General features: G+C 38.4%; 1 protein-coding gene across 2 annotated transcripts in view; it reads right to left on the reverse strand.

Moving 5' to 3' along the window:
* The window catches only part of gfra1a (gdnf family receptor alpha 1a), a 123560-nt gene that overhangs the window by 79678 nt on the left and 17641 nt on the right, over positions 1-26241 (reverse strand). Inside the window, exon 4 of one of the 2 annotated variants that reach the window (XM_022685162.2) lies at positions 13243-13380. The exons of the other annotated variant lie outside the window; for it this stretch is intronic. Within the exon in view, the coding sequence (XP_022540883.1) occupies positions 13243-13380 (138 nt within the window). The remainder of the gene's footprint in view (positions 1-13242; positions 13381-26241) is intronic. 2 annotated transcript variants of the gene reach the window in all.

Raw genomic sequence — 26241 nt, forward strand, 5'->3', positions numbered from 1 at the left:
AGGTGGAAAGTACTGAATTACATTTACTCAAGTTACTGTAATTGAGTAGATTTTGTAATTTTTTGTAATTTGTAATTTTTTAAGTAGGTAATTTTACTTTTACTCAACTACATTTTGACACAAGTAATTTAGTTCGCTTGTTTGTACTCGTACTGAGTAAAAAATAAAATGCTGGGGGGAAAAAAAAACAATTGTCTGAATTAAATAAAAGAAATTGGCACGGATGTTCGCGCATGGAATAACGAGGCAATAACATCCTCATGCAATACAAAATGGGCTGTCAGCTTTCAAAACTTCCACAGCAAACCTGCGAAAGCCTGTGGTGGTGAGTATTTTTATCATTAAACAATCTGCTTAAATATTAAAAAACATGTAAATATCAGTTAAAGCACAGGAATGGGAAGTTAAAATATAACAATGACCTGTAAAACTATAAAAATACAGTTTTTATTCACCTATATGACCATAACTTTGGATCATAGAAACCTATGCCACTTGTTCTTCTTGAAAATGTTTAGAAACGATTTAATTTATGATTTGTTTTTACATTTTACATTAATTAATTAATTAAAAGTAACTATGTAACTTTTACTCAAAGTACAATTTAAATTGAGTCCTTTTTCTAGATTTTTAGATGGGTACTTTTACTTTTACTTGAGTAGAATTTTAGCAAAGTAAAGGTACTTTTACTTAATTACAATTTTTCAGTATTTTTTTCCACCTCTGTTAAGGTGACATCATGACATGATTCTTAAATAAGCACGCTGTCTTCACTGAGGTGATTTTTTTTTGAGAATTTTCAGGCTAAAATATCTCCAAACAAGCTGCATTTTACACTCAGTTTTTACAGGTTTGGCAACCTCTGGTGCTTCGTCAATATGAATCCTCCACAGGTGCTTGTTTAAACTGGCTTAACTGTATATAACACAGAACACTTCTAGCCCTCGGCATGATGGCTTTACTCACAGTACAAGTAAAGTGATGTATTTCAGCGTTTCTACCCTAAAATATCTCCAAAAGTACAACTTTTTAGTCAAATAAGTAGCTAGATATGGTATTTGCTCACTGGGTTCATGGGAAACTGTGGAACTGGAATCCGGATCGGTGATGTATTTTGCATTAAGGTTATGGATTTATCTGTTGAACTCTTTAACAGTCCTTGGCTTGTTTACAGGCTACAAGTGTGAATTTTTCAGGAAGAGAAATTATCACAAATTCTGCATGTTTGAAAAAAGACATAAAAACTAGTTATGAAATAAACGGTTTGGAGGACATGCAATATTTAATTTGTATTTAGGAATATAAGTCGAGAAACGCCAATTTTAAGATTTTTATCCATTATATTTTGACGGTTTGACAAGATTTTTAGTAACATTTCTTATTAAACACAAAATCTTTTTATGTAACGCTCGGATATAAACCTTTAAGATTTAGGCGTGTAATATCTGGCAGAAAACAACAAAAAAATGGTCCAGCGCTCTTTTATGATCTGAAGCCTTGAATCTAGATCAGATACATTAAATTACATCAATACCAGCTATCATAATGGATCGGATCGAATTCATATCAAACAAAAAGCTGTAGAGGTTGGGAAAATTGTTTTCTTCACATCTAGAGTGTACATTACACAATATTACAACAACCCAAAAATCAAGTTAATGTAGGTCATGATGTGTTAGCTCAGAAAACAGTTGGAGAGACTGCCCACACCTGTAAAAGTTGTGAGGTGTTATCTTGTGAGTGAGTTGTTAAATTGCTTGTTCCTGAACAAGGTGATGTGAATTATGGTAGCAGATGAATAGAAATTACGGTAGCACTTTAAAATAAGACTACCTTTATAAAGGGTTTATAAATGGTTTACAGTTAGTTTATTAACGGTTACTAATTAGGTTGTAAATGCCTTAAAATCATTAATAATCAGTTATAACACATACGTAGAAAGGGCAACAATGGGCTGTTGTTTTTCAAATAGTGAACCCACAACCATCTATATTGTTGCCCTTTCTACGTATGTGTTATAACTGACTATTAATGATTTTTAAGGCATGTACAGCCTAATTAGTAACCATTAATAAACTAATTGTAAACCATTTATAAACCCTTTATGGAGGTAGTCTTATTTTAAAGTGGTACCGAAATTACATTTCATTTTGTACAGCGAAAATATACTGGGAATAAAGCTCTAACTAGAATTGAAGCCTTCTTTATCAGAATGTACACACACACACACACACAAGCATACACACAAACACACAAGCATACACACAAACTGCAGTAGCAGCAGCAGCAGCAGCAGCAGCCCACTCATCCTCTCCCTCTCAATCTGTCCTGCTTTCCTCTGACTGCTCTCAGGTTTCAGTCAATCAGGATTAGTAAATTATGTATAAGGAACAAGCTGTGAAAGCCTGGACACCGCGGCCAGCAGCAGACACCAGGTCCTAAACTACAGTCTGAGCCGTTACGACCCTCGTTTAGACCAGACACCGCAAAGTCTGCTCTAAATATTTAAAAAATGTCCTGATGTCACACTCCTCTAACTCAAGTTCATGTGTGTGAACCCATTTTTAGACCAATAACTTGTGTCCAAAACTTTTGCGTTAAAATCTTATCAAGGGTTTTATGAAATAAAGAAATCCGGGTTTTTTTTTCTATCTACACTCTAAAAAACAGAGGTACGACATGAGTACTTTTTTGTACTCAAAGGTACACTCTTCATAATTGTATCCTCAAATGTACAATATTGGTCTTTGCAGGGTCAGATTTGTTCCCTCTGAAGTACAAAGTAGTTTCTAACAGCAAAAAGTACAGATTTGTACCATTTAAGCAGCCAAAAGGTACATTTAGTATTCTGTATCACTGTACTAATAAACAATATATATATTTAATTGCACATTTTTTTATTTGAAAGCCAGACAATTTTGGATCATCAAGTTTTTGAGCCATATTTAGTTGATGATGATGTTTATAATTTTTCATAATCTTTACTGGCACAAAAACCATGGGTACAAAAAATGACTTTCACTGAAAGATACTTTTTTGTACCTCAATATAAGTTACAGCCCCAGCGACAAGCTTTGTACTCTTTTAAGTACAAATCTGTACTTACTTTTCTTAGTGTGTATAGGAAGTTTTTACTTATAGATATTTATCTTCTTTTAGGATCTGGTATCTGATTTTACCTCCTTCAGCTCAGGTCCAACTTAACAGCATATTAAACATTTCATGACATTTTTATTCATGCTGTTTGTAATTATTATCCAATAAAACACTTACAGAAGTCAATGTAAAAAGCTTTAAGATAAAAAAAAATCTAATCTAATTTTTACACAGTTTTCATATTAAACACATTAAATATCTGAAATTACGTAGGGCATGGCAGCTTTAACCAACGCATCCAATCTCATCACATCCTGGCTCCAATTATCTCTTAGAAAAGTCATTAGCCTAAGGGTTCACTTACTTTTCCACCCTGCACTGTGAATATGTTAACATGTGAACCATGAAACCATGCAAACATATATTTAATGACCAATTTATGCAGAAATCCAAGTAATCCCAAAAATCCTGGTGTGTTGTTATTTTGGCAGCAGAGAACACAGGTGCTCCACTGATTGAAATGAACCTAGACAACAGTCAATCATCAGAGTCCATTCCTATCTTAGCTACATAGTTGCGCCCAGCACTCATACACCCTCTTCCCTTAATTGAGCTGCTGGTGTATCTTCACAGTGTGAACGCGCAGGTCAGTATCAGGCTCTGCTGAGACGCACAAAAGCTTCGCGCTGTTAAGATACGAACGCGCCAAAGTCAGAGCTCACCTGCCTCTTAAAAGGAATGGCAGGTGACACAATGATTGGTTTATTTCATGTTACGCCCAAAATTTACCACACCCATGATTTATTTAAGAGAATTACAGTAGTTCACACCTTCTGCACATTTCAAGCTGGGCCCTCATGATACCAAAGACACATTGACATGCCTTAAACTTCGCCTATAGGGGCGCCGAGTGGTCCAGTGGTCTAATGCGCTGCCACTATGAGCGGGAGGTCGCTGGTTCGAACCCCTCATGCAGCTTTGCCATCAGCTGCCGATGCTTAGAGGGAGCAAAATTGGCTCTGCTCCCTCTGGGGTGGGTAGATGGCGCTCTCTCCCCATCATACTTAAGGTGGCGCTGGGCGGCACGAGGCGTCTGTGAGCGGATGAATCGGAACCTAGCCGCTGTGCTTTCCTCCGAGCGCGCTGTGATGCCGCTCAGGCAATGATTCATCCGCAGCAGCTCGAAAAAAGGGGTGATTGACTTCACACGTATTGGAGGAGGCGTGTGCTCGTCCGCATCCTCCAAGGGTCACGGGCGTCACCGGTGATGGGGACGCACAAAGGGGTGGGACAATTGGATGAGAAAATGGGGAAAAATCAGAAATAAAATTATAAAAAAAAAAAACAACTTCGCCTATAGATCGCTAAAATAATATCTATATCTATTCTGCATTTTAGAGTAAAAAAAATCTGAATCCGCAGCTGAAATGAGCTCATTTATAGGTACGCCATATTTTACCCAGCACTCTCAATCAGCACACTCTGGATCAAAGTGACTCAGAGTGACAGGCTTGGGCTGACTCGGGTCGGTCGCTCTGGTCCCGTCGGTCAACAGGTGGCCCCGGTAATGAAGTTAGAATTAAAGCTGGCTGGTAATTTAGTGGTTGAAAAATCTGGGCGGTCTTTGGCTGGCACAGCCAACCCTGTGCAGCTTTCGCAAATAAAGCCTGGCCGGTGCTAACCCTTCCACACACCCCCCAACCTCCCAATACACACACACACACACACACATATATATACACACACACCCCAATTTCATTACCCCACCGCCCCGCAGGCTGACCGCCACGCCAGCTTGGATCCCGTTAATGCTCTAAAACTGGAACATAATTTCAAGGTCTCCGGGAATAACCGGCCCTCTCTCCCTCGCTTCCCATCTCTCTCTCTCTCTATAACTCTCTCTCTCTCTCTTGCTTCCTTTTTCTCACTCTCTCTCAATCTCGCCTGCCCATGTATTTATTTAATTATTTATTTCATTCTGATTTAATTATATATTTGCGTGAAGAGTAGTCAGTCACCTGCCCCGCGATTCTGTATGCATGAGCGGGGCCGGGGCCGGGGCCGCACAAATCCTCGGGGCTCTTTTTTTTAGCCCGGGGCTCGCTGACCTGCTTAGTGCTTTCATCCCTGCTCTAAGTACCGATCACAAATGGCGGGGCGACTTAAACCGACGGCACATGAAAGGGTGGGAGCGGAGCGCCCGCGTGGACGAAACAATCCCCTCCGCCGTAAACAGCTCGGAATATTCACGTCCTCGTGCCGGAGCCGCCGCCGCCGCGCTGTCTGTTATGCTAATGGAATGAATTTAATTTCTGCTTCCAATGTTCTCGCTAAAAATACAAATATTACAGAGCGCGGCCCGTGTGGATATTTGCCTGTCTGGAGGGGCCGTATGCTAATGCACTCGGGTATAGTTTTAAATATTCATAGACAGTATGGAGTTCTGCAAAAGTGTCTGCCATCGTATACATCCTGGTCCTCGGGGCCTGATCTGATTGGTATACAGCGATCGTGCATTACATTATGACCATCTTGTTTCTACACCCATTATTCACTCAATTTTTCACCTCCACAGAGCAGTTTTTTTAGGCAAAAAATGCTTAATTTTACACTTACACAATTACACAATTTATACCATTTGAAATATATTTATGATATTTATGATTGTGGTTGTAATGTGATAAAAAATATGGAAAAGTTCAAGGGGTATGAATACTTCGCAAGCTACTGTATATGAACACTTTGTAGTTCTATAATAATTACAGACTGCAGTACTTCTGTTTCTCTGCATTTTTATTACCGTTATTACCATTAATATCCTCATTTTATCCTGTTCTTCAACAGACAGGACACCAAGAGCAAGAGAAGAGCATCCTGTGGGCAGCATCAAGACATTATTCTGTAGTTATTCAGTAATTGCGTTCTGTAGTAAGTACTGGTAATTAATAAACCCTTATTGTAAAGTGTTACCAATTATATTTATATTAGAGGTGTCAGTCATTAATATTAAAAAATAGAAAAAATAACTATTAATTACAACAATATACTGTAATTAATCATAATTAAAACAATCATGATTTATTATTTTTAATGCTGGTATTTTTTTGTACTTTCGGGAAAAAATAACAGTATAATAACAGACAAATAATAGGAGTGTGGACAGTGAGTGATTAAAAACTACAGCAGCACTGCTGCTGTATCTGATCCATTCTTCCCAGCACACACTAACACACACTAACAACTCATACACCACCATACTAATCAGTGCTAATGACTGCAGTGCTGAGAATAACCACCCACTACCCAAGTACTGCTACTACTACTACTACTAATAATAATAGCTGCTCTGTGGTGTTTTTCTCTCCTGTGGGACCTGAGTATTGAAGATCAGGGTGAAAGGAGGATAATAATAAAGTATACAGAGAAACAGATACAGGACTACAGTCTGTTGGACTAAAGTCTGTGTAAATTTAAAAGGAAAGAGACTGTACAGGTGCTACCTGTGCTTTGCATACCTATGGAAAGTGTTATACCGTGAGCTGATACCTGTTAAATAACACAGTGTTAAAGATAGCAGTGTATTAGGTGCAAATTAAATTAGCAAAAAAAAAAAAAAGAAGCTTTGATACACATCATCTGGTACCCACAACAAATCCAGAGGCTGTTTTTTTTTTTTTTTGCTATTTTAAACGTGCGCTTAATTGAATGATTGAATCCGAACTCCAGTCTGAACTATGCCAAAAGATAATGCGCTCTTTGCACAACTACTTCCGCATTCTCATCAGTGCTGCTCGAGCGTTTCCTGTTTGGATTTTCTAATACACTCGCTATGGCAGTATTTTCAGCTGGTGTTTACAAGAGCTTCTAAAAATTAACCTCAACGTCGAGGAGACCAGTAAAGCCTACCACTAGAAAGCTAGAGAAAGGCTTTAAACTATATGCATCTTCATACCTACACAACTACGAAGATTTTTTTCTTATATTTTACGTTAGCCCACACAGCTCAGCATTAGCTAGTATAGCTAACTAGCTTGCTAGGTGCATTACTGATAGTTGTTAGTTTCTTCTGTTATCAAATGGAAGTCTAATAAAATGCTAGTAATAATAATAATTCTAACTATAATGATCATTATAAAAATAATTATACAAATGCTAGCTATAATAATAATAATAATAATAATAATAATAATAATGAAAATAATATCTAGCTATAATAATAATAATAATAATAATAATAATAATAATAATAATAATAATAAAAATAATAATGCTAGCTATAATAATAGTAAAAAATAATAATACAAATGCTAGCTATAATAATAATAATAATAATGCTAGCTATAATAATAATAATGATAATAATATCTAGCTATAATAATAATAAAAATGCCAGCTATAATAATAATAATAATAATATCTAGCTATAATTATAATAATAAAATGCCAGCTATAATAATAATATCTAGCTATAATAATAATAATAATGCTAGCTATAATAATAAAAATGCTAGCTATAATAATAATAATGCTAGCTATAATAATGATAATAATATCTAGCTATAATAATAATAATAATAATAATAATAATAATAATACTAATTCCAGCTATAATAATAATAATAATAATAATAATAGTAATAATAATAATAATAATAATAATAATAATAATAATAATATCTAACTATAATAAAAATGCTAGGTGGTGGATCATTCAGGCAAGTACCTTTAGCTGATCTCCTATCCCAAACACGTGGAGCCTGGGTGCTGTCACGTTAATTATTCCATATTCCAATTATTCCAAGCAGTGGCACTGCATGCTTTGCCAGTCGTCTCCAAGCTTCTGACGTTTTTGGTTTAACCAGGTAGTCTGGTATTAAATGTTTGCTACAGACCTTTCATACAGCGAAATGGTAAAGTGGTCCTGACTGATGTTCATTAGCCACTGTTTATTAGATCACTCTGAGCAGGGAAGCTATGAAAGCCTAAAGCTTCCATAAAACTTAGTCGACGCCGGGCAAAAAGGAACACAGCAGTGCTTAAAACGGCTTGAAAACTTCACGCTGGATACTCATTTTGACCTCTCGCTAGTAAAAAATGTACGTTTTGCCTATACAGGCGAATGTAAACAATACAACCGGAAACGTCCGAGCCGTATTATTTGAAGACGGAAATGCGTCAGAGCCGTGAGTGCAAGGAGCCCATTGTGGAGAAAAGTTTTAATTAATTTGCGTCAGTTTCCTGAACTCCACATGAGAAAAAGGCTTCTAGTCATTTTTCCGACTAGCAAACGTGTTATTGCAGATATGCACAGAATTACAGAACACAATGATGCCCGAATCTCCCGCTCATAAAGTTTTCAGGGCTGTTTAATATTAATGCTGGAGTTTTTTTTTTTTTTTTTTTCATATTTAATCTAAAATTTGATGTAAATCAGTCTATACTGCGATCAGAGAATCAGAGAACCTAGGGTCACATTTATATAAGCTTTCCTATGCAAAAACAAAATAAGACACAAATATCAACAAATATCGTCCTATTAAAGCTCTTAACGCCAGGTTCACACTACACGATTTTGGGCCAGTTTTTCAGTCGCCGACAGTTTTTTCGTTGATCGCTGACAAAAACTCTGCTCGGAGGCAAATCGGGAATCATTTGGAATTTGCGCTGTTGTGTAGTGTGAACAACTAAAAGATGCTCGCCGAGCCGTCGCTGACTGATCGCCGACGAGTCACAGACGCCCGACAAATATTTAAAATGTTTAATATCAGACTCAGTCTGCGACTAGGAGTCAGGAGCAGCGGCTACATACAGCCAATGAGATCACAGAGAGAGAACCACAGGTCCAAAACTCACCAGAGCTGTTTATGGAGAGTCTGACCACCCTACCATTCCCCCTGTTTTATTAGTAAATGACTCTAGAGGGAGCCTGTGAGTGAGCTAAAAACTTTAAATTAAAAATGATTATCAACTACTTCTAGTACTTCTAACTAGTTCTGAATATTTCTTTAATTTTAGAAAGCAGAATAATGTATTTCACAAAAAAAACAAGATTGGTTGGCGAGCTGATCCTGAAGATACAGGTAAAACATGTTTAAAAGTCGTATAACTGGAGTTCAAAATGATAAAAAAAATGATGTCTGTGGTACTGAAACATTTGATATAGTTCTGTGTTGAGGACATGAGTACATCTTTCAATATAAAACTATTCAGACATTTATAAACTCTGATTTTTCTCAGTTGCTTCATATGAACCCATTCATGTTGGACTCACTTTAAGTGCGTATTCTCCTCTATAGAGATTCCCTGGCATGGCATCGCTTGACCTCGTGACAAAACGTGTTCCTGGGTGAGAAATCGAGTCATTTGTGACCTTGTGTCGCTGATCAGTCATTTAGTGTGAAAGTCTCAACAACTGAAGGACTCACGATTACAGCACAACCAGTCGTGTAGTGTGAACAGCACAATGACTGAAGACTCAAAAAGTTGTGTAGTGTGAACCTGGCATAGTTTGGTTTAAACTGATGATTTTTATATCCTAACTTAGGATGAAGTTCGACTTATATGGCGCCTTTCTGAAAACCCAAGGACACTTTACAATTGACATGTTTTACACTCGACCATTCGTACTCAGCATTCATCCACAAACTGGAAAATAAATTCTCTGAATAAATCTCATTCATTCATGTCCTTTTATGATGGCCAAAGGATACAAACACTAACAACCATCCTAGTTGTAAGTTTAGGCAAGGTGTAGTCTGCAAGGTGTGCATCAGAACACTTCTAAGATCATTCCCTTGACTGTATTCACAAGTTTGGAGCTTTGGATCGGATCTTCTTAACATCTCAATGAGAGGAAATGAGCTCAAATCTGTGTCATGTACTGTAGGTAATAAGACAGATTTGACTGCATTTCACACCCATGAGACACAGGTCACCTGTGCCACAAGCCCTGCCAGCCTGTCACATACAGAGTAGCACCTCTGTGTCTGTTAGCCTGAAGCCTTTGTTCTGAACACTAAGCTACCTGTGTACCTGTTGCACCTGCTGAGCAGAACAGAGCATACGAGGACAAAATCACAGAATCACAGTCAGAGTCACTCTAACTACAACACAGCAACACAGATAGGGCTGGGTATCAAAATTCCATAGTAAAAAGGCACTGACTGAAATGTTTCCGTATTATTGAGTACCGAAAGGTCTGAAAAAAATTGGTGCCAGTTTCGATCAATTTGAAAAAAGGTCTTTTTATAAAATTCCTTTTTATAAAAATCACACTAAAATCACAGATCCAAAAGCTGTATACAAGCCTGCACTGCACAATTCGACCAAACAAAATACTTTTTTGGGTGTGTAAAATACAAATCCAACATATACCTTCTGATCTATAAATTCAAATCTCACGTCTTTTCCCTGTTTCCCTTTTGTTTTGGCGTTTCTCTGTAATTGTTTACCTTTTCCTCCTGTCTTGTGCTCATTTGTAGCTCCGCCCCAACATTGGTTCACATCTCTACCTTAACTGTTCTCACCTGTATTCCCCCACATGACAAATCTGTAGCCCCGCCCCCTTGTTACCTGTTTCCACAGGTGTCTTCCATTTCCGTTTTTTTCTCCTTGTGTATTTATACCCCAGTGTTTCAGTGGTTCCTTTGATTGTTTGTGTCTTTGTCTTTTTACTTGTTTGTTTCTTGTTTTGAGTTTAGTTTTAGTTTTTTTTTTTTTTTTTTTGTTTCCCGCTGTTTGTTTCAGTTAGTTCAGTTGTTTCTTTGTTTTTTCTTTGTTTAATAAATTATTCACCTTCTTAACTGTATTTGCGTCCGCCTCCGCATCCTCCCTGCTGCAGTCCTGACACTCTCTACTGAATCTCTCTACTAAATTTATATTTTTAATTTTTAAATTCAACATTTTTTTTCTAATTTATGGATCAGGCTTTTTTATATCTGAAAATCTTTTAAAGTTTAAAAATGTAGTTTTTTTTTTCAACAAATTCAAATTCATGGATTACGCTAGGGCTGTACAAACTACATTGTGATATTTTCTTGTCCTACAATAAATATATATATATATATATATATATCGATCACTGGAGTAAAAATAATGGTATTAGGTATATATTTTTATTATTCTGGTAGATATTGTGATGTAAAACAAGACAAGTTTGATTTTATCTTTTAGTATTAAGCAGCAAAAAGTTTACTTACTGTGATATTGATGCTAAAATTATATATACAACTCAGTAAATGACAGGAGTTAAAGACAGTTACTTTATCTGCTGTATAATCAGGATGTAGTGATGATCAGTATGAAGCTACAGTCCATGGTCTCAGTGATTGCTCAACATGTCAGCACTGCACAAACAAATCAAGCAGCAGCACTTTTCCGGGGGCGGCGGAGACCTGGGCTAGGGGCAGGAAAATGCCCTTGTTCAGAAGGCCAAAAGGGAAATGTCTCCCCTTCCATCAGCACAGCTCACAGTCTGCTAAAGGCCATGAATTATTCATCCTGTATGAGTGTGGGCTTCATCGAACAAACACCGGACCATAATGCTGCTCCTTTCACCTACACCTCACGTTCCAGATCAGGTTCTCCAGCTAGGTTTACTCTGGGAAATAGATAGCTCCTCTTCTTTTTAAAGTACTGCTCTCAAGATTAATACAAGATTAAATATCATAGAGCTCGAAATACGGAGAAGAGATTTAGATTAGTGGAAAATCATAGTCAGAACTTGAGGACTTGGATTTCTACTAGAAATTCTGGATGGGTGCTGTGAGGATTTAGTGAGGGGTTTAATGGCATCAGGATGTTGAATGAAGACCATCTCACCTTCTCCCCAACTCAACTCAACTAAAAGTACTGGATGGATCATCATCAACGCAGCTCAAAGCATTGTGTGAAACTTTAAGAACTGCGACCTGCTTTCCGACCTTTAGTTCTAACAGTTCTACAAGAACTACTGGTTCATTCTTTACGAACTAACATACAGACACTCTGGCAGAAGCTGGAAAGAGACCAAATATGTCTGTGAAAGCCTGAAACATTTATTACACTCTGCAACTGTAGGGGGAGCCCATGAGCACAAAATCTCAATCCTACCAAGTGGAGCTTTAAATGTAAGTCAGACACAGTTTTTTTCTTATATTTGGTACCAGCTGCTCGAGTAGTGGATGTGAATCTTTTGAAGGAATTTATATATATATGTATACATCCTGTGCTGGTTCTCTCTGTTTCGGAAAGGTTAACATGCGTTGCAGATAATTAACGGCTAGAGTGTGCTGTTGGTATGTAGCAGATTAGTTCACTGGTGTTTCAGCGGTGTGTTTATTGCACTCGTCCACATAAAAGGGAGTTATTGCTTCTTCGCTGTGAGTGCACAGTGTGAGGGTCAAACAGAGCCGCTGGCCTGGCTGCACAAGCTAACAGTGAATCAGAGCTACAGCGATGTGATCCCCCCTACAGCCATCACACGTACAGGCTGAGCACGAGAGGAGGAGACAGTGTGAGAGAGAGAGAGAGAGAGAGAGAGAGAGAGAGAGAGAGAGAGAGACAGTGATAGTGAGAAGTGTGTTTTAATGTGTCAAAGTCAAGTCTAAGCCAGTTCAGACAGTCTTTGTATAAGTACAGGTATATAAGTACACTGACGTGCCAAAAGTCATGGGCCGACAGTATGTAAGCTGACAATGATGTGATACCCCAGGGAACATCCACACCTGTGTAAACTGTGAATTAAATTAAAAAAACACACACACACACACACACACATACACACACACAGAACTCACACAATCTCGTAAGTAATTCTGGGCTTGTGTAATAATCTTCTGTTATTTTCACTATATATATATATATATATATACGTATATATATATGTATATATATATATATATACATATATATACCGGTATACGTATATATATATATACTTGCTAGATTGGTTTAAATTCCTTTTTTTTTTTCTTTAATAAATGAAATCATTAATCGTCAATTTAAAAAGTGTTTTTTTTTATTTACTCAGGTTATATTTGTCTGATATTAAAGTTTGTTAGATGATCTGAAAAATGTAAGTATGACCAAAATGGAAAAAAAAAAATCACACATTCACTCCCCCTTCACATTCCCACTTCAGCAACGTTAGTTATTCAAATTATTTACCCAGAATACCCCAATTGGGGTGCGCTCTCCTGTTTCTACCGGGGTCCTGAGGCTCCTGTGGTTTAGCCCTGCCAGAGGCCCCTCTCCCCGGGGCCACGGTGACTGGGCCGCTCCAGGGACCGCCGCTCGCCCCGCCCTCTGCAAAAAGACTTACTAGATTCAGAGCCTGTTCCTCCTGCCTGCAGTGTGTAATACTGATAGTGATGATGTAGGACAGTACGGTTTGCTAGTTAGTTAGTTTGGGCTAAGAGTGTCTTTATTATGGATTATTATGCATCTGGCTAAAGTACAAAATCAGATTAAACTAGCTGGCTCAAACTGGGTTGGACGAATATAAAAAAAAATATTCTACAACACTTGGGGTAGGTTGCATCAACAGGGATTAGATCAAAAAGATTTTTAAAAATCAAGATACAGTATACAGCTCTGGAAAAAAAATAAGAGACCACTTCAGTTTCTGAATCAGTTTCTCAGATTTTGTTATTTAGGTAAAGCTATTGGTAAAAATGTTGTCATTTAGAGCATTTATTTGCAGAAATGGCTGAAATAACAAAAAAGAAGCAGAGCTTTCAGATGACAAATAAGAAATAATAAAAAAAAAGAAATTAAGTTCATATTCATAAAGTTTTAAGAGTTCAGAATATTTGGTGGAATAACCCTGGTTTTTAATCACAGTTTTTTTTCATGCATCTTGGCATTATGTTCTCCTCCACCAGTCTTACACACTGCTTTTGGATAACTTTATGCTGCTTTACTCCTGGTGCAAAAAATCAAGCAGTTCAGTTTGGTTTGATGGCTTGTGATCATCCATCTTCCTCTTGATTATATTGCAAAGGTTTTCAATTAAGTAAAATCAAAGAAAATCGTCTACTTGATAAACTACAGGGCACCGTGTTGTAACATCTTATAAATATTTTGGAAAGTATTTACATTCTACTTAATAATAATAATTAATAAACTAACTTTTAAACTATTAATAAAGGACTATTTATTGTATATAAAGGCTCTATATTGATCTATTAATGGCCTTTCCCATAGCAATTTATGCACCTATATTATTGAGTGTAAGATATTTGGTTTAATTGAGTTAATTAAATCCCTGTTGGTGCAGGCCACCCTACTCATGAAGTAATGTTCTCTAGGCTCAATGTTCTCTAGATGCTGAATCTATCTATCATTGAAGAGGAGAGGAGGGCTTGAGGAGAACACAGGAGCAGAGAAGATAACAGAGCATCATACATTAGGAAAGCGGACACAGCGACACACAAGGTACTGTTATCATCTGGCAACCACGAGGACCCAGAATGCAACAGGATGAGTCCGTAATGCAGCGAGGATCACTGGGTTAGTACCGGGTCAGAAGGGTTAAACTGGGCAACAGGGGTGTTCAGGGGGGACAGGAGAGAGAGTATAGTGGGAGTATAGTGGGAGTATAGTTCTCAGAGTAAGGTAAGTTCTGGTGGCATGCTTCACACACAACACGTTAGTTCTCTCGGCTCGGATTCAGGAGGGATGATGATGTTAATTATAGATGCTGCATATTAAATAAACATGTTTGGCGCATATCAAGCGCGTGTCCTGTGGATGCGCTGTGGTAGCGCGGCATGTTTTACTCTGAAAGCGCATGAACACGTCGGGGTCGACAGTGGTGCTCAGAGCGCTCAATAGCACAGCTGAGGTGAGGTGAGAGGCTGGAACAGAGCCAGGAACAGCTGGATCCCGAGTCGACTGTTTTGTTTTCATGCCGTTTGTTGTGCTGTTTAGAGTCGCTGGAAATTTCCATAGTGAGGAAAAAAAACTGATTTAAGTAGACAGAGGGCAGAGGAGGACAATCTGCTATAAGGAAGCTGATGGGGGAGGTGTCTGTTCAGGAAAAAGGGTTTTTTTACTGTATTATTGAAATATTATTATGGAACGAATTACTAATTAACTAAAGATATTTATTATAGTAGTTATTAATTGTATTTAAATAAGACATCCCAGATAGCAAAAAAAGCGCTTGCGGCATTTCCCAAGCCGAATACGGTTTATATAATATTGAAATTGTCCAGCACTGCTTGTATCAAAACCCCAGCTGCCAGGTATAAACCACATTTGACCCAATTCTGCACGGCCGATGCCGAGGGTCAGCTAAGCTATTGTAAACTAAAGAAACACATTAATTGTGATATTTTAATTAAGATTTGGACCACTTCAGTATGTGGTAATTAAATCATATATATTTATGCTATTTGTGGATATGTGAAATCATGGAAATTGATGTGAGAAGACTCTGATTTGAGAATTCCAGTCATGGGATAGCGACAGACCTCCTAAACGTTCATGGTGATGTCTTTGTCTCTATAGGCTTGTGTCACAACCATGTAGCTTCAAAAAAAAAATTGGTTTGGTAACCTCATTGAGCTTTGAACTTCATAGCCAGGTGTATCCAATCATGAGAAAAGGTATGTAAAAAGGTATGTATTGCAAGTAGGGTTGCAGCGGTAACCGGTTTCACGGTATACCATGGTATTAAAATGCACGGTTATCATACCGTGTGTGTTTGCTTATTACCGGTAAAACGTAAGCCAGCGGAGAAACTCACCCGCGCATGCGCAACTCTGCTCCGCTTCAGCTGCTCAGCACACAGTGGTGAGAACGGCAGAAAGTGCATCAGACTAAACAAATCTCCGTCCGCCTAAAAAAAGGCTAAACTAAAATCAGCAGTGTGGGACTATTTCAGAGACCCGCCGAACGCACCCGAGGATGGTTATCCGATTTATAATCAATGTGGCCGTAAAGTCACAGCTAAAGGTGGACATACGTCAAACCTGTTCCCCCATCTCCAAGAACACCACCCCGCCGTGCAGCGCAAAGTATGTGTTTAGTTTATAATTTTAATCTGAACATAAATAAAATCTCTTTGTAGTCGTGCACAACCCATGCGGTAAGCGCCCGCAAAAGCGCTGAGTTATCCGAAATTTGGGCACGCAGGTACAGGCGTGAAGTGCGTGCTACGACGGATTCACGTGTCCGTGTAAAGGTGCTCGCCGGACTGGATGTGAAAGACGCCATTCATTTACATGCGTTAATTTTCAAATTCTGACGTGCCTGTTTTTCATGTGTTAAAACCAGACTCAGAAATAAATCCCCTCTTTCTGCAGTATCTGGTTATATACCAACTTGGCAGTAAAACGGACGTTTACAACAGTTGTTGATCAGACACTGACCCAGGCTCAGTTTATCAGATATTAAATAATTTAAACTTAAATAATTGTACTGAATAGTTTAAACACAGGATCTTTACTTCTTAGAGGACATGTAATGTGTGACACGTGTGTGTGTGTGTGTGTGTGTATATATATATATATATATATATATAATTATATACACCCTTAATGACCTTAAGAGTAGTGGAAAAACCTGGTTTCCTTCACCTAATGGTGTACAGTTTATTTTTTTAAGGAGACATTATCTATATAGTTGTTCCAGGTTTCTACAATAAATAGTTAATTGAACAAAAAAACCTTTGTTGTAATTTCTTTAAGGGTCAGTTTAATAATATATGTAACAAACTGTGATACCGTGATAACCGTGATACCGCGGTATTTTCTGAGACGGTTATCATACCGTGAAAATCTCATACCGTTGCAACCCTAATTGCAAGTTGTTCTCCTATTTGAATCTCCTCTGAAGAGTGGCATCATGGGCTCATCAAAACAACTCTCAAATGATCTAAAAACAAAGATTGTTCAATATAGTTGTTCAGGGGAAGGATACAAAAAAATTGTCTCAGAGATTTAACCTGGAGGTTTCCACTGGGCATGGTTGAATAACATGTCCTTTTTGATCTGATTCTGGCAAAGATGAAACTTCATGTGAAGTATTGCTGTTTTGCACACATCAGTTACACAGGACAAACTTAACACAGGATATTTGTTCAGACAAATATCAGATCTAGATATTAATTTAAAATTGTGTGAACAGCCTAAAATAAACACCAGATACGGTGAGAATCCCTCTGGAGAAGCACTCTGGTTACTGCTACGATGGCTGCCCACTGCTCCAAGCACATGTGCTGACTATACCTTTGAGTTTGTGTGTGTATAATAAAGTGTGTATATGTGTCTGTTTATCATAAATGGTCAATATTAAAGTAAAAAAAAAAAAATGTGAATAATAAAGTAAAAGTGGAGGGCATGACAAATAACACAAAACAAATAATCAGCAGATTAACTCCTAAAATAGTCATTAGTTGCAGCCCTATAATACATGGCATTAAAATATTGATATGTTTATGGAAACATAGGCGATATAAACTTTCTAGGACTGGATTAAGACCCCCTTTTACTACTATATAATTTATAACTAATGTTACTTCTTCATTACTCCACCTGCTGCTAATAATCAAATCAAATTAATAGAGTTAACCTGCAGTGAAGAGTATTGGCTGACACCTGTAAATCAATAATTTCTGTTTTATTAGCTTATTTAGGAGTCTTTTATCCTCTTCAGTAACACAGATGCTGTGAAGTATTGTAGAGAACTGCCTTGTGATATATAGAGTATTACAGAGCCTCACAGTATTGTTATATTGTTATTGTAGGCAATGTATTGATGTATTGTAATAATATCGTATCGTGAGATTCCCTGTGATTCCCGCCTCAGTGTAACAGTGGTGCTTCTGTGTTGGATCAAACTGTTATTGTTGGATGTAGTGCAATAGAGCAGGCGAGCACAATCAGAAGGTGATTTATTTCAGTAGGCTTTCGGTATTGATTGGTTTAGAGTATGATAGCAGGCGAGTGAGGTGTGAATCATATTCCTATTCACACATTTGCTTGTTTAAAGAGGTGCTTTGTGTGTGCGTGCGACAATATGAAACGCTATGAATGCTCAGCTTTGTCGGATCACGTAGAGGAATCACGTCGTTAGCAGCAGAGTCGAGTAGTAAGAGTCAAAAATAGCAGTGTTTTTCTCTCAGTCTTCAATGATTAATAGTGAAAAAGTGGAACTTTCTCGCTCTTCATCTGCTCTGCCTCCTGACTGGCACGCTGAGCCGCACTTGTTGCCCTGGTAATTGTGCAAATTTGCATGCATCTGTCGCGATTGGCTGGGACTGGAGCTGGCACGAGCACGGCCCCTGCTGATTCCAGCTGTCAACAGTGTCTATTAACCATGATAAATCACCCCTCCCACCTCTGAATCCCATCAGAAAGCCCTCAGGAGAACTCCACAATGGTCACCCCACGCTAAACGATTTTTTGGACAGTGAAGAGCTGATGCCAGAACTCGGAGCATCACAGCACATCTGCCTGTTATAGGAGTGTGCTAGGGCAGGACAATATTGCATATTACAGTTTTATTCAGTTTTTATATTTGTAGATATGCCAAAATGAAAGTTGTGTATTAGCCAGAACCTGGCGATATCATACATATCACAATAAAGGGTTACAAATACTAGATTTTCAATATAAATTGACACAAGGTGATATATTGCATTTTTTTTAAATTAAATCTATAGTATAGAACACAACAATCACATTTAGAAAATATGATGAAATAAAAGTTTTTATCAGAACATTGGGATCTAATAAGAGTTTTCAACAAGAGTTCTTTACAGGTTTCTGACAGAATCACATGCCCTTATCACTGAGATTCCCTCTGATAGCTTTTTCATACGTAAAGATGTACAATCTCTATTCTTCTTTCATTTTATAAATCTTATTAAACATCAAACAGTCATGTCATAAATTATAGTATTGTTATACTTTTGAAATGATTAGAAAACTCTATACAATGATAATAGTGATATTTTGTATTGATAGCAGGCTACTGTGTATTTTATTTTTATTTCTTTTTGCTATTTACCGCAATGCTTTAATTTGTATTTTGGATTTAACTGTTTATGTTTGCAGTTTTTTATACAGTATATGTGTATGTTATACTGTATGTATATGCACATATATATATTATGCACTTTAATATTGTGGTAGATTTCTTGTTACATATATTTTTGTTAAGGATATTATTGTTGTTGTAAAACATTTCTTAAACCTTTTTTGTCTGATATTAATTTGATTATTTATATCACAGAGCGAACAGTCCTGTCCCTGCAGCGTGTGCATATTTGCGTGCGAACGCTAGCTTTCCAAATAAGTGCATTTGTTTGATGATGCTGTAATCAGAGGGAATTGCTCTATTACTCTGAGCTCCTCAGCCTGGCTCAGCACTGTGCTCCAGAGGACTGTAATAAAACAACATGAATAAATGATGAAGAGGAGCGGGGACGGCCGTAACGCAAACTTTAAACTTTAACAAACTGCAGTCTGCACACTTTTCACTCAAGCACCAAACTCCTTTGGACAAAGGGATGAAGTGGCAGCACTGTAGATTTGACTTTTTGATTTAAGAACATCCTTTAAAATTAATGTTTAACCCTTTTAGACCCTGCATCCATTGCAATGGACATTATTTATTTTCTTTATTGTTACACATAACAATATTTGAGAGCTGCTGTCCATCAGAATAGATCATAACCCAGCCATGAATTATGAACAAGTTCATAACCCAGTGAAACTGTAGCTTGGCCCCTCCCACTGCACTGAAAAACAAAAGCTAGAGCCACAGAGGGAAAAGTAACAGCTCATTTGAGTAATTTAATGTGATTTAGAACACTTTTAGTCACCAAATTTTGCTGAATGTTTTTTAAATATTTCTCAAATGAATATTTTGGTAGTCGACCTATAATGTATACTCAAAATCAGTGCGCCTTATAATCTGGTGCACTTTATGTATGAATTCTACCAGTCAGGTATTAAGGAGCCATAAAACCAGTAGTTCCAGTAAAGTTTCTCCTGCACCAAGGCTGGAGCAGTATTAGCGTTAGCCGCTAACCACAGCGATAGCTGTGGTAAAACAAGCTGCGTGGGACGTACCTCTAGCTGATAGCGCCCTGGCTCACCAGAACACACAGGGTTCCTCAGTGTATTGCTGTCCGACATAATTTACCAGCGCTAAGCACTGCTGAATGCAGCTAGCGCTGCAGCTAGCGCTGCTGCTAACCGTGCTGTTGACAGCATTGGAAATCTAAGCCTACTTTAAATAAACAGAAGCGCTTTACTCACATAAATATACAGTTTTCAGGAGAGAAGGAAAACCTTACGACACCCTTGTTCCTTGTTATTGTCGTTTAAAATGTGCCTTATGTATGAAAATAGACGTTCATTGATAGTGCGCCTTATTGCCCATCAAATAAGGTAATTTATAATATTTTTTTGTAATCACTTCTGCCATGCCTTACATTGACTTCAAATGAAAGAAACAGCAAAACATTGGATTTAAATGTTTTGCTGTTTCTTTCATTTAACAGTTTGTGAATTGTGTGAATTGTGTGAATGTAAATCGATATTGGAGCGATGACTAATAGCGGGTTCCAGGTGCATAAAATGTTTCTAGTTGTTTGGGCATTTAAAATTCCTTGATTTGAAGTAATTTGATACAAAAAGCATTATCAACCACAGTGGACAGTGCTGTTGGTGTCAAATAAATCCTGGTAGCTTCTGGCTACAATTGTCCATGCGTGCAGACAAGCAATTCTGTCAGAAATCAAATCTACATCCAATGCACATCTAGGTCCTAAACACATACCCTACAGGTCAGGGCAGCATTCTTCAGTTTCCATGGGAGATATCAAATGCCATTGGATGTTAGTGTGTTTTCAATTGAATTTCCAAACCAGGTGTGGGAAGATAACTATAAATAACAATAACAAACTCCTGTGAGCGAAGCCTCAAACCATGACTAAATCAAAAGGAAAGGAAAATATTAGCACAGAGCTGCTGTTCGGTAAAAAAAAGTGTAATCTACAAAGCGTGAAGACGGTAAAAAGAAAATGTACCGTATCGCTCTACATAAAGCAATGGCCTCCAGCCCTAGAAAGCACATCTATCTGTTTATCAGGCCACACGTCTTCTCTTTCATCTCTCCATGTGGCCTCCTCAGGTTCACTGACAAGGTCAATGTGTATCAGTCTTTAACTTTCCTCCTCACCTTCTTTAAAACTCGCCACATGTTCCTTCAGAGAGCCCCGTTTTCCCCCCACGCCGCTCCAGCGCGAGAGTATGACCTCCAAAACTGCAGTCAGCCAGATGGTGGGCTGGGCGTGGAGGGAGCTGTGGGAAGCCTGGGGTTTTTACAGATAAAGGACGAGCTCTAATGTTGCGCGAGGCCTCATTAACACCGTGCCGCGCTGTGTTAACATCCTAACATTCCCCCGAGGAGCACCTTAACGCTCCATCAAAGGCCTAAATGTTCTCCGCAGATCTACACACTTCATCAATAGCACTTAACCAATAACAAGGTCTGCGTTAGCGGCAGCGATCCGTTTTCCTAGCCCAACGACACATGGCCAGACCCTCCGTTCGCCTCCCCACCGCTGACGGACGCGGCGCGAGGAAATCTTTTGTTTAGCAGCACAAAAACACTTGGCTTTCCCCTCTGGTTCTGGAACATTGCGCGTCATGATGCAACAGTATACCTGAGCATTAGCAACAGAGGGATTATCCTTTGATCCACTTCAACACAAGAGCTTTGGCGGAAAGGGGAAAAAAATAAAAAACAAAAGCGCGAGAGGCAGAAAGGCAGAAATCAATAGTTTCTTGTACGCACAGCCTCGAGTTTCTATTTTAACATGCCTCCGTATTGATTTGCTTTCGCAAGAGATGTCTCCCCGAGCTGCCGCTAGCTCCAGGAGGACAGAGGAGCGTTTACTAGAACAAAAAGCCCAAAATAGGCAGAGGGGCGCTGGGAAAAGATAGCTCTGCGCTCTTCTCTTAGCGAACACTAAAAGAGCTAACAGAGCTAACAGAGCTAACAGTTCTCAAGAATGGCTGGACTGTAATGGATGCCGGCACACACACACACAAAAAAAAAGGCTTGAATGAATCGAATGAGTGATACACCCCCAGGCGAGCGCTCAGACACACTGAGATGCTATTGTGGAGGAAAGAAACTTCCGCTACATGTAGAGAGTGAACAGACGAGGAGGACCATTCCTTCAAACAGTGTAGTCAGTCTCCTTATCAGTTCAAGCAATGCAAATCAAATGTGGGGAACATGTTCTAATTCCTACTTAGTACTAAGAACATGGAGAACAGACTTTTTTTCTTGGGTAGAACATTCTTGACTAGTTACCTAGCAAGAACACAAGTGCAAGAATGGTGGACATCTACAGTATTAAGATGCTATCTATAATAAATTACATTATTGTAGGCTATTAATGGTAAAATCTGGCTTTTAACCTTTCACAGCTAGCTTGTTTGATCTGGACTTTCACACCTTGCAGTTTGGGTTCGGACCAAAGTAGCAGGTGAGAAATGGGGCGTGAACCACGACCAAAGTTTGGTCCGACCAAAAGAGATGTTCCTGGTCTGGATCTACTGAACCATGGTCTGGTTCCTTTGCAGTGTGAAAGCACTTTTCTAGATGGTTCAGACTTTCAGACCAATTAGAGGAAGTTCAAGCAGTCCTGTTCCTTCCCAAGGGGAAAAAAAATGGTTTTGTGTCGAAATCTGGTGTTGTGCCAAATTCAACACCCCCGCCAGGAAAAGCACCCCCTGTCAGGAGTGAATTTTCTAAGTAGAGTTAAAGCAATTATTTCCAATTTTTGGTGCGTTCAAGCTGCTGAGAGGGGGTGCAGATTTGGCACTACTATTGTGCCAAATTTATTCAGGCTGCAGGTGACACGTTTCTTTTCCATTATTTCTTACAAGTCAGCATAGCTTAGAACAGTATCATGGGTATTTCCACCAACTCGTTGGTGTTTTAGACCATAAAAAACATGTTTCAGATATGAGTTTTCGCAATAAACACAATGAAAGAGCTGTTATAATTTGAATAAGAGCAAAAGCAAATTCCATTAGATGTATGCAGCAACTAAGGGAGCTAGAATGGCGGTAGAGCGAGGTTGAGTCCGACAGAGTGTAGTAAAGGACCACAATGAATACATAAACCTAACTACGTCTTTTTCTTTGAGACATTTATTACCCAAAGCCTTAACCTTAGCTCACCTTAGGCTACCCCCAGCAGGGTGTACAAGCCTCCCACAGGCAGGGTATACAGGAAACCAACATGCATTAATGTGGAGTTGGTCCCCCTTTGCACTTCTAACAGCAGATCTAGGAGGAAAGAAACTTCACCAGCAGTGCCATTCTGCTAATGTATCACAATGGAGTTCAGTCAGCTTTCAACAACCAACTATTCTTTTAACGTTTGTGAAGAAAGACTGCATGTCTGAAACAGTACTGAAACTCTGCACTACAATGCACAAAGTACTGGTCCCTTCCAAACGGACTTGCACTACACACCCAATATCTGATATACTTGCACTGTCAATTCGCACTTTAATTCCCCATAAACTGTGAACTTTTAAGAACTTACGCACTCATTCACTTTACCTGCCTTAAGATATATACCACATACCATATTTGCACTGCTGATATATACTATTTATACTGTCATTCCATCTCAATCACCATCAATATTGCACTATTGTCTTACGTATGTTTATTGTGTCTTGTTGTTTTGTACATATAGTGTCTCCCACTCTTTTATATTACATCTATTTTTTTTTTTTACTTATATTTATATATCTATTTCTCCCCCACACTACTGCACCTTGTTTCTGTCTCATGTATGTCTATTGTGTCCCTGCTGTATTGTACACATAGTGTCTCCCATTCTCTTTTATTATATCTATTATCTGTACTTGCTGTAATATTGGGAAGGAGAGTATTGTAATTTCAATTCTCTGTATGTCCTGTACATATGCAGTATTGACAATAAAACTACTTGACTTGACTTGACTAAGTGCTTAATTTAACAGTAGAAAGTGAAAATAGGACTGAATATCTGTATATCTTCTCCTTTTATTCAGGCTACAGTAGCTTTGTCAGACCATGTGCAACACATTATCATATTATCATCCACTACTGTCCAACACAACCCATCAGATCAAAGTCAACTTCCACACAGTCCAAACAGGCTACTAAAACAGATGCTAAGTAGAGCAACCAGCAGCTAAATAGCTCACAAAACATATTTCCTCCCAAATGAAGAGCTGAATGACTGCAGTATACCAGCTGTAGAGGGAGTAGACGCTCTGTCACAACAAATGAACGTGATTTATCACTGACCCCAAACACAGCAGTCAGTCAAGGCATTATCATATACAGGGGTTGTACAATGAAACTGAAACACCTGGTTTTAGACCAGGACAGTGACGGACAGTTCTGGTGGAAACTGGAGAGTTGAGGTGCACATTGAATTCTGCCGTGATTTGATCAGCCGTGGTTTTATGTTTTTTTCATACAATCCGGGTTAGCACCCGAACATCCCTTTCAGACAGCTTCCTCTTACAGCGTCCACAGTTAATCCTGTTGGATGTGGTTGGTCCTTCTTGGTGGTATGCTGGCATTACCCTGGATACCGTGGCTCTTGATACATCACAAAGACTTGCTGTCTTGGACACAGATGCGCCAGCAAGACGTGCAACAACAATTTGTCCCCTTTGGTATGTCACCCATAATGTTGTGTGCATTGCAATATTTTGAGCAGAACTGTGCTCTTACCCTGATAATTGAAACTTCACACGCTGTTCTTGCTGGTGCAATTATGTGCAATTAATGAAGATTGGCCACCAGTCTGGTCCAATTTAGCCATGAAACCTCCCACACTAAAATAAGTTTCAGTTTCATTGTCTAACCCCTGTAGTTTACAATGGTAGACACTTGGTTAACGCTGGACTAGATTGTCATCAATCTTATGGTAATCTCATTATTAAAACAGTATTTTATATATGTTATATATGTTATAACTACTCTATTACATAATGCTCCTAAATGAATAATTCTTAGTAGGTATTGTTTTTTTCTTTTTTTGCACACTTCTGTATTCGGTTGGGAAAAAAATTGTATCTATGCATCACTAATGGCGACATTGCAAAGTATTAAAGGCTTTTAGTTATTTTATTTATGCTAAACATATATAGCTTAATCCTTCTACTACAGTTCAGAACAAAGCCCCTGGATTCCAACACAGAGCTATTACAATCAACAGCGCTCTAAAAACCTGTTCTGGCACTGTTTCCAGCTGTTATCAGCTTTATTGTAATAGACAGCAAAGACGGGGCTTCAATTCACAATCTGCGAGTTTGGCAGTTTTGTGAGCAGGAGAAAACCTGTTGAGAGTCTCTGGACTCCGTGTGCGGAGCTGCTTAGCGCGACCCTGCTGCAGCGTGGAGGTGCTGACAGCCTTTTAGTGCCATGTCAGTGTTGAGATGTGCAGCAGAGCCGTGTCGCTGGCCTGGAAGGTTGCCACTACAGATGTTTTCACACACATACAAGCCGTCCAAGGTTGACACCACACACACGGGGGAGAGACAGCGCTGAGCTCCGGCTGACCTTGGGAAGACTGGCTCCTGACTAAACATACATAATAATGAGCAGAAACAGAACAGCGTTCCTGCATTCCGTATTTTTACATTACATTACATTACATTACATTCTACAACATTGTAGAAGAGCAAAAATGTGGAAAATATTTACTTAAACATACAAATATCTCTACTTATGTTTTTTGGGAAAATCTGGACAGAATTCAGTATATTTGATAGAACATTTGGTATCTCCATATTTTGGATGGTCCATTATACAGTAGGTGCCTCATACATGCTCAACTATCATTCTACTATCATTCAACAGCATGTTTATTAAATGTGTAACACTTGTGTAACATTTGAAACACATGCTGTTGAATGATAGTAGAATGATAGTTGAGCATGTATGAGGCACCTACTGTATAATGGACCATCCAAAATATGGAAATACCAAATGTTCTATTAAATATACTGAATTCTGTCCATATTTTCCAAAAAAAATCTAAAAAGTAGGGATATTTGTGGGTTTGAGTAAAGATTTTTTCAATTTTTTGCACTTCTACAAGATCAAAAATGTATCTAAG

Source organism: Astyanax mexicanus, chromosome 7, assembly GCF_023375975.1.
Source record: "Astyanax mexicanus isolate ESR-SI-001 chromosome 7, AstMex3_surface, whole genome shotgun sequence".
In the NCBI taxonomy this organism is placed as follows: Eukaryota; Metazoa; Chordata; class Actinopteri; order Characiformes; family Acestrorhamphidae; genus Astyanax; species Astyanax mexicanus.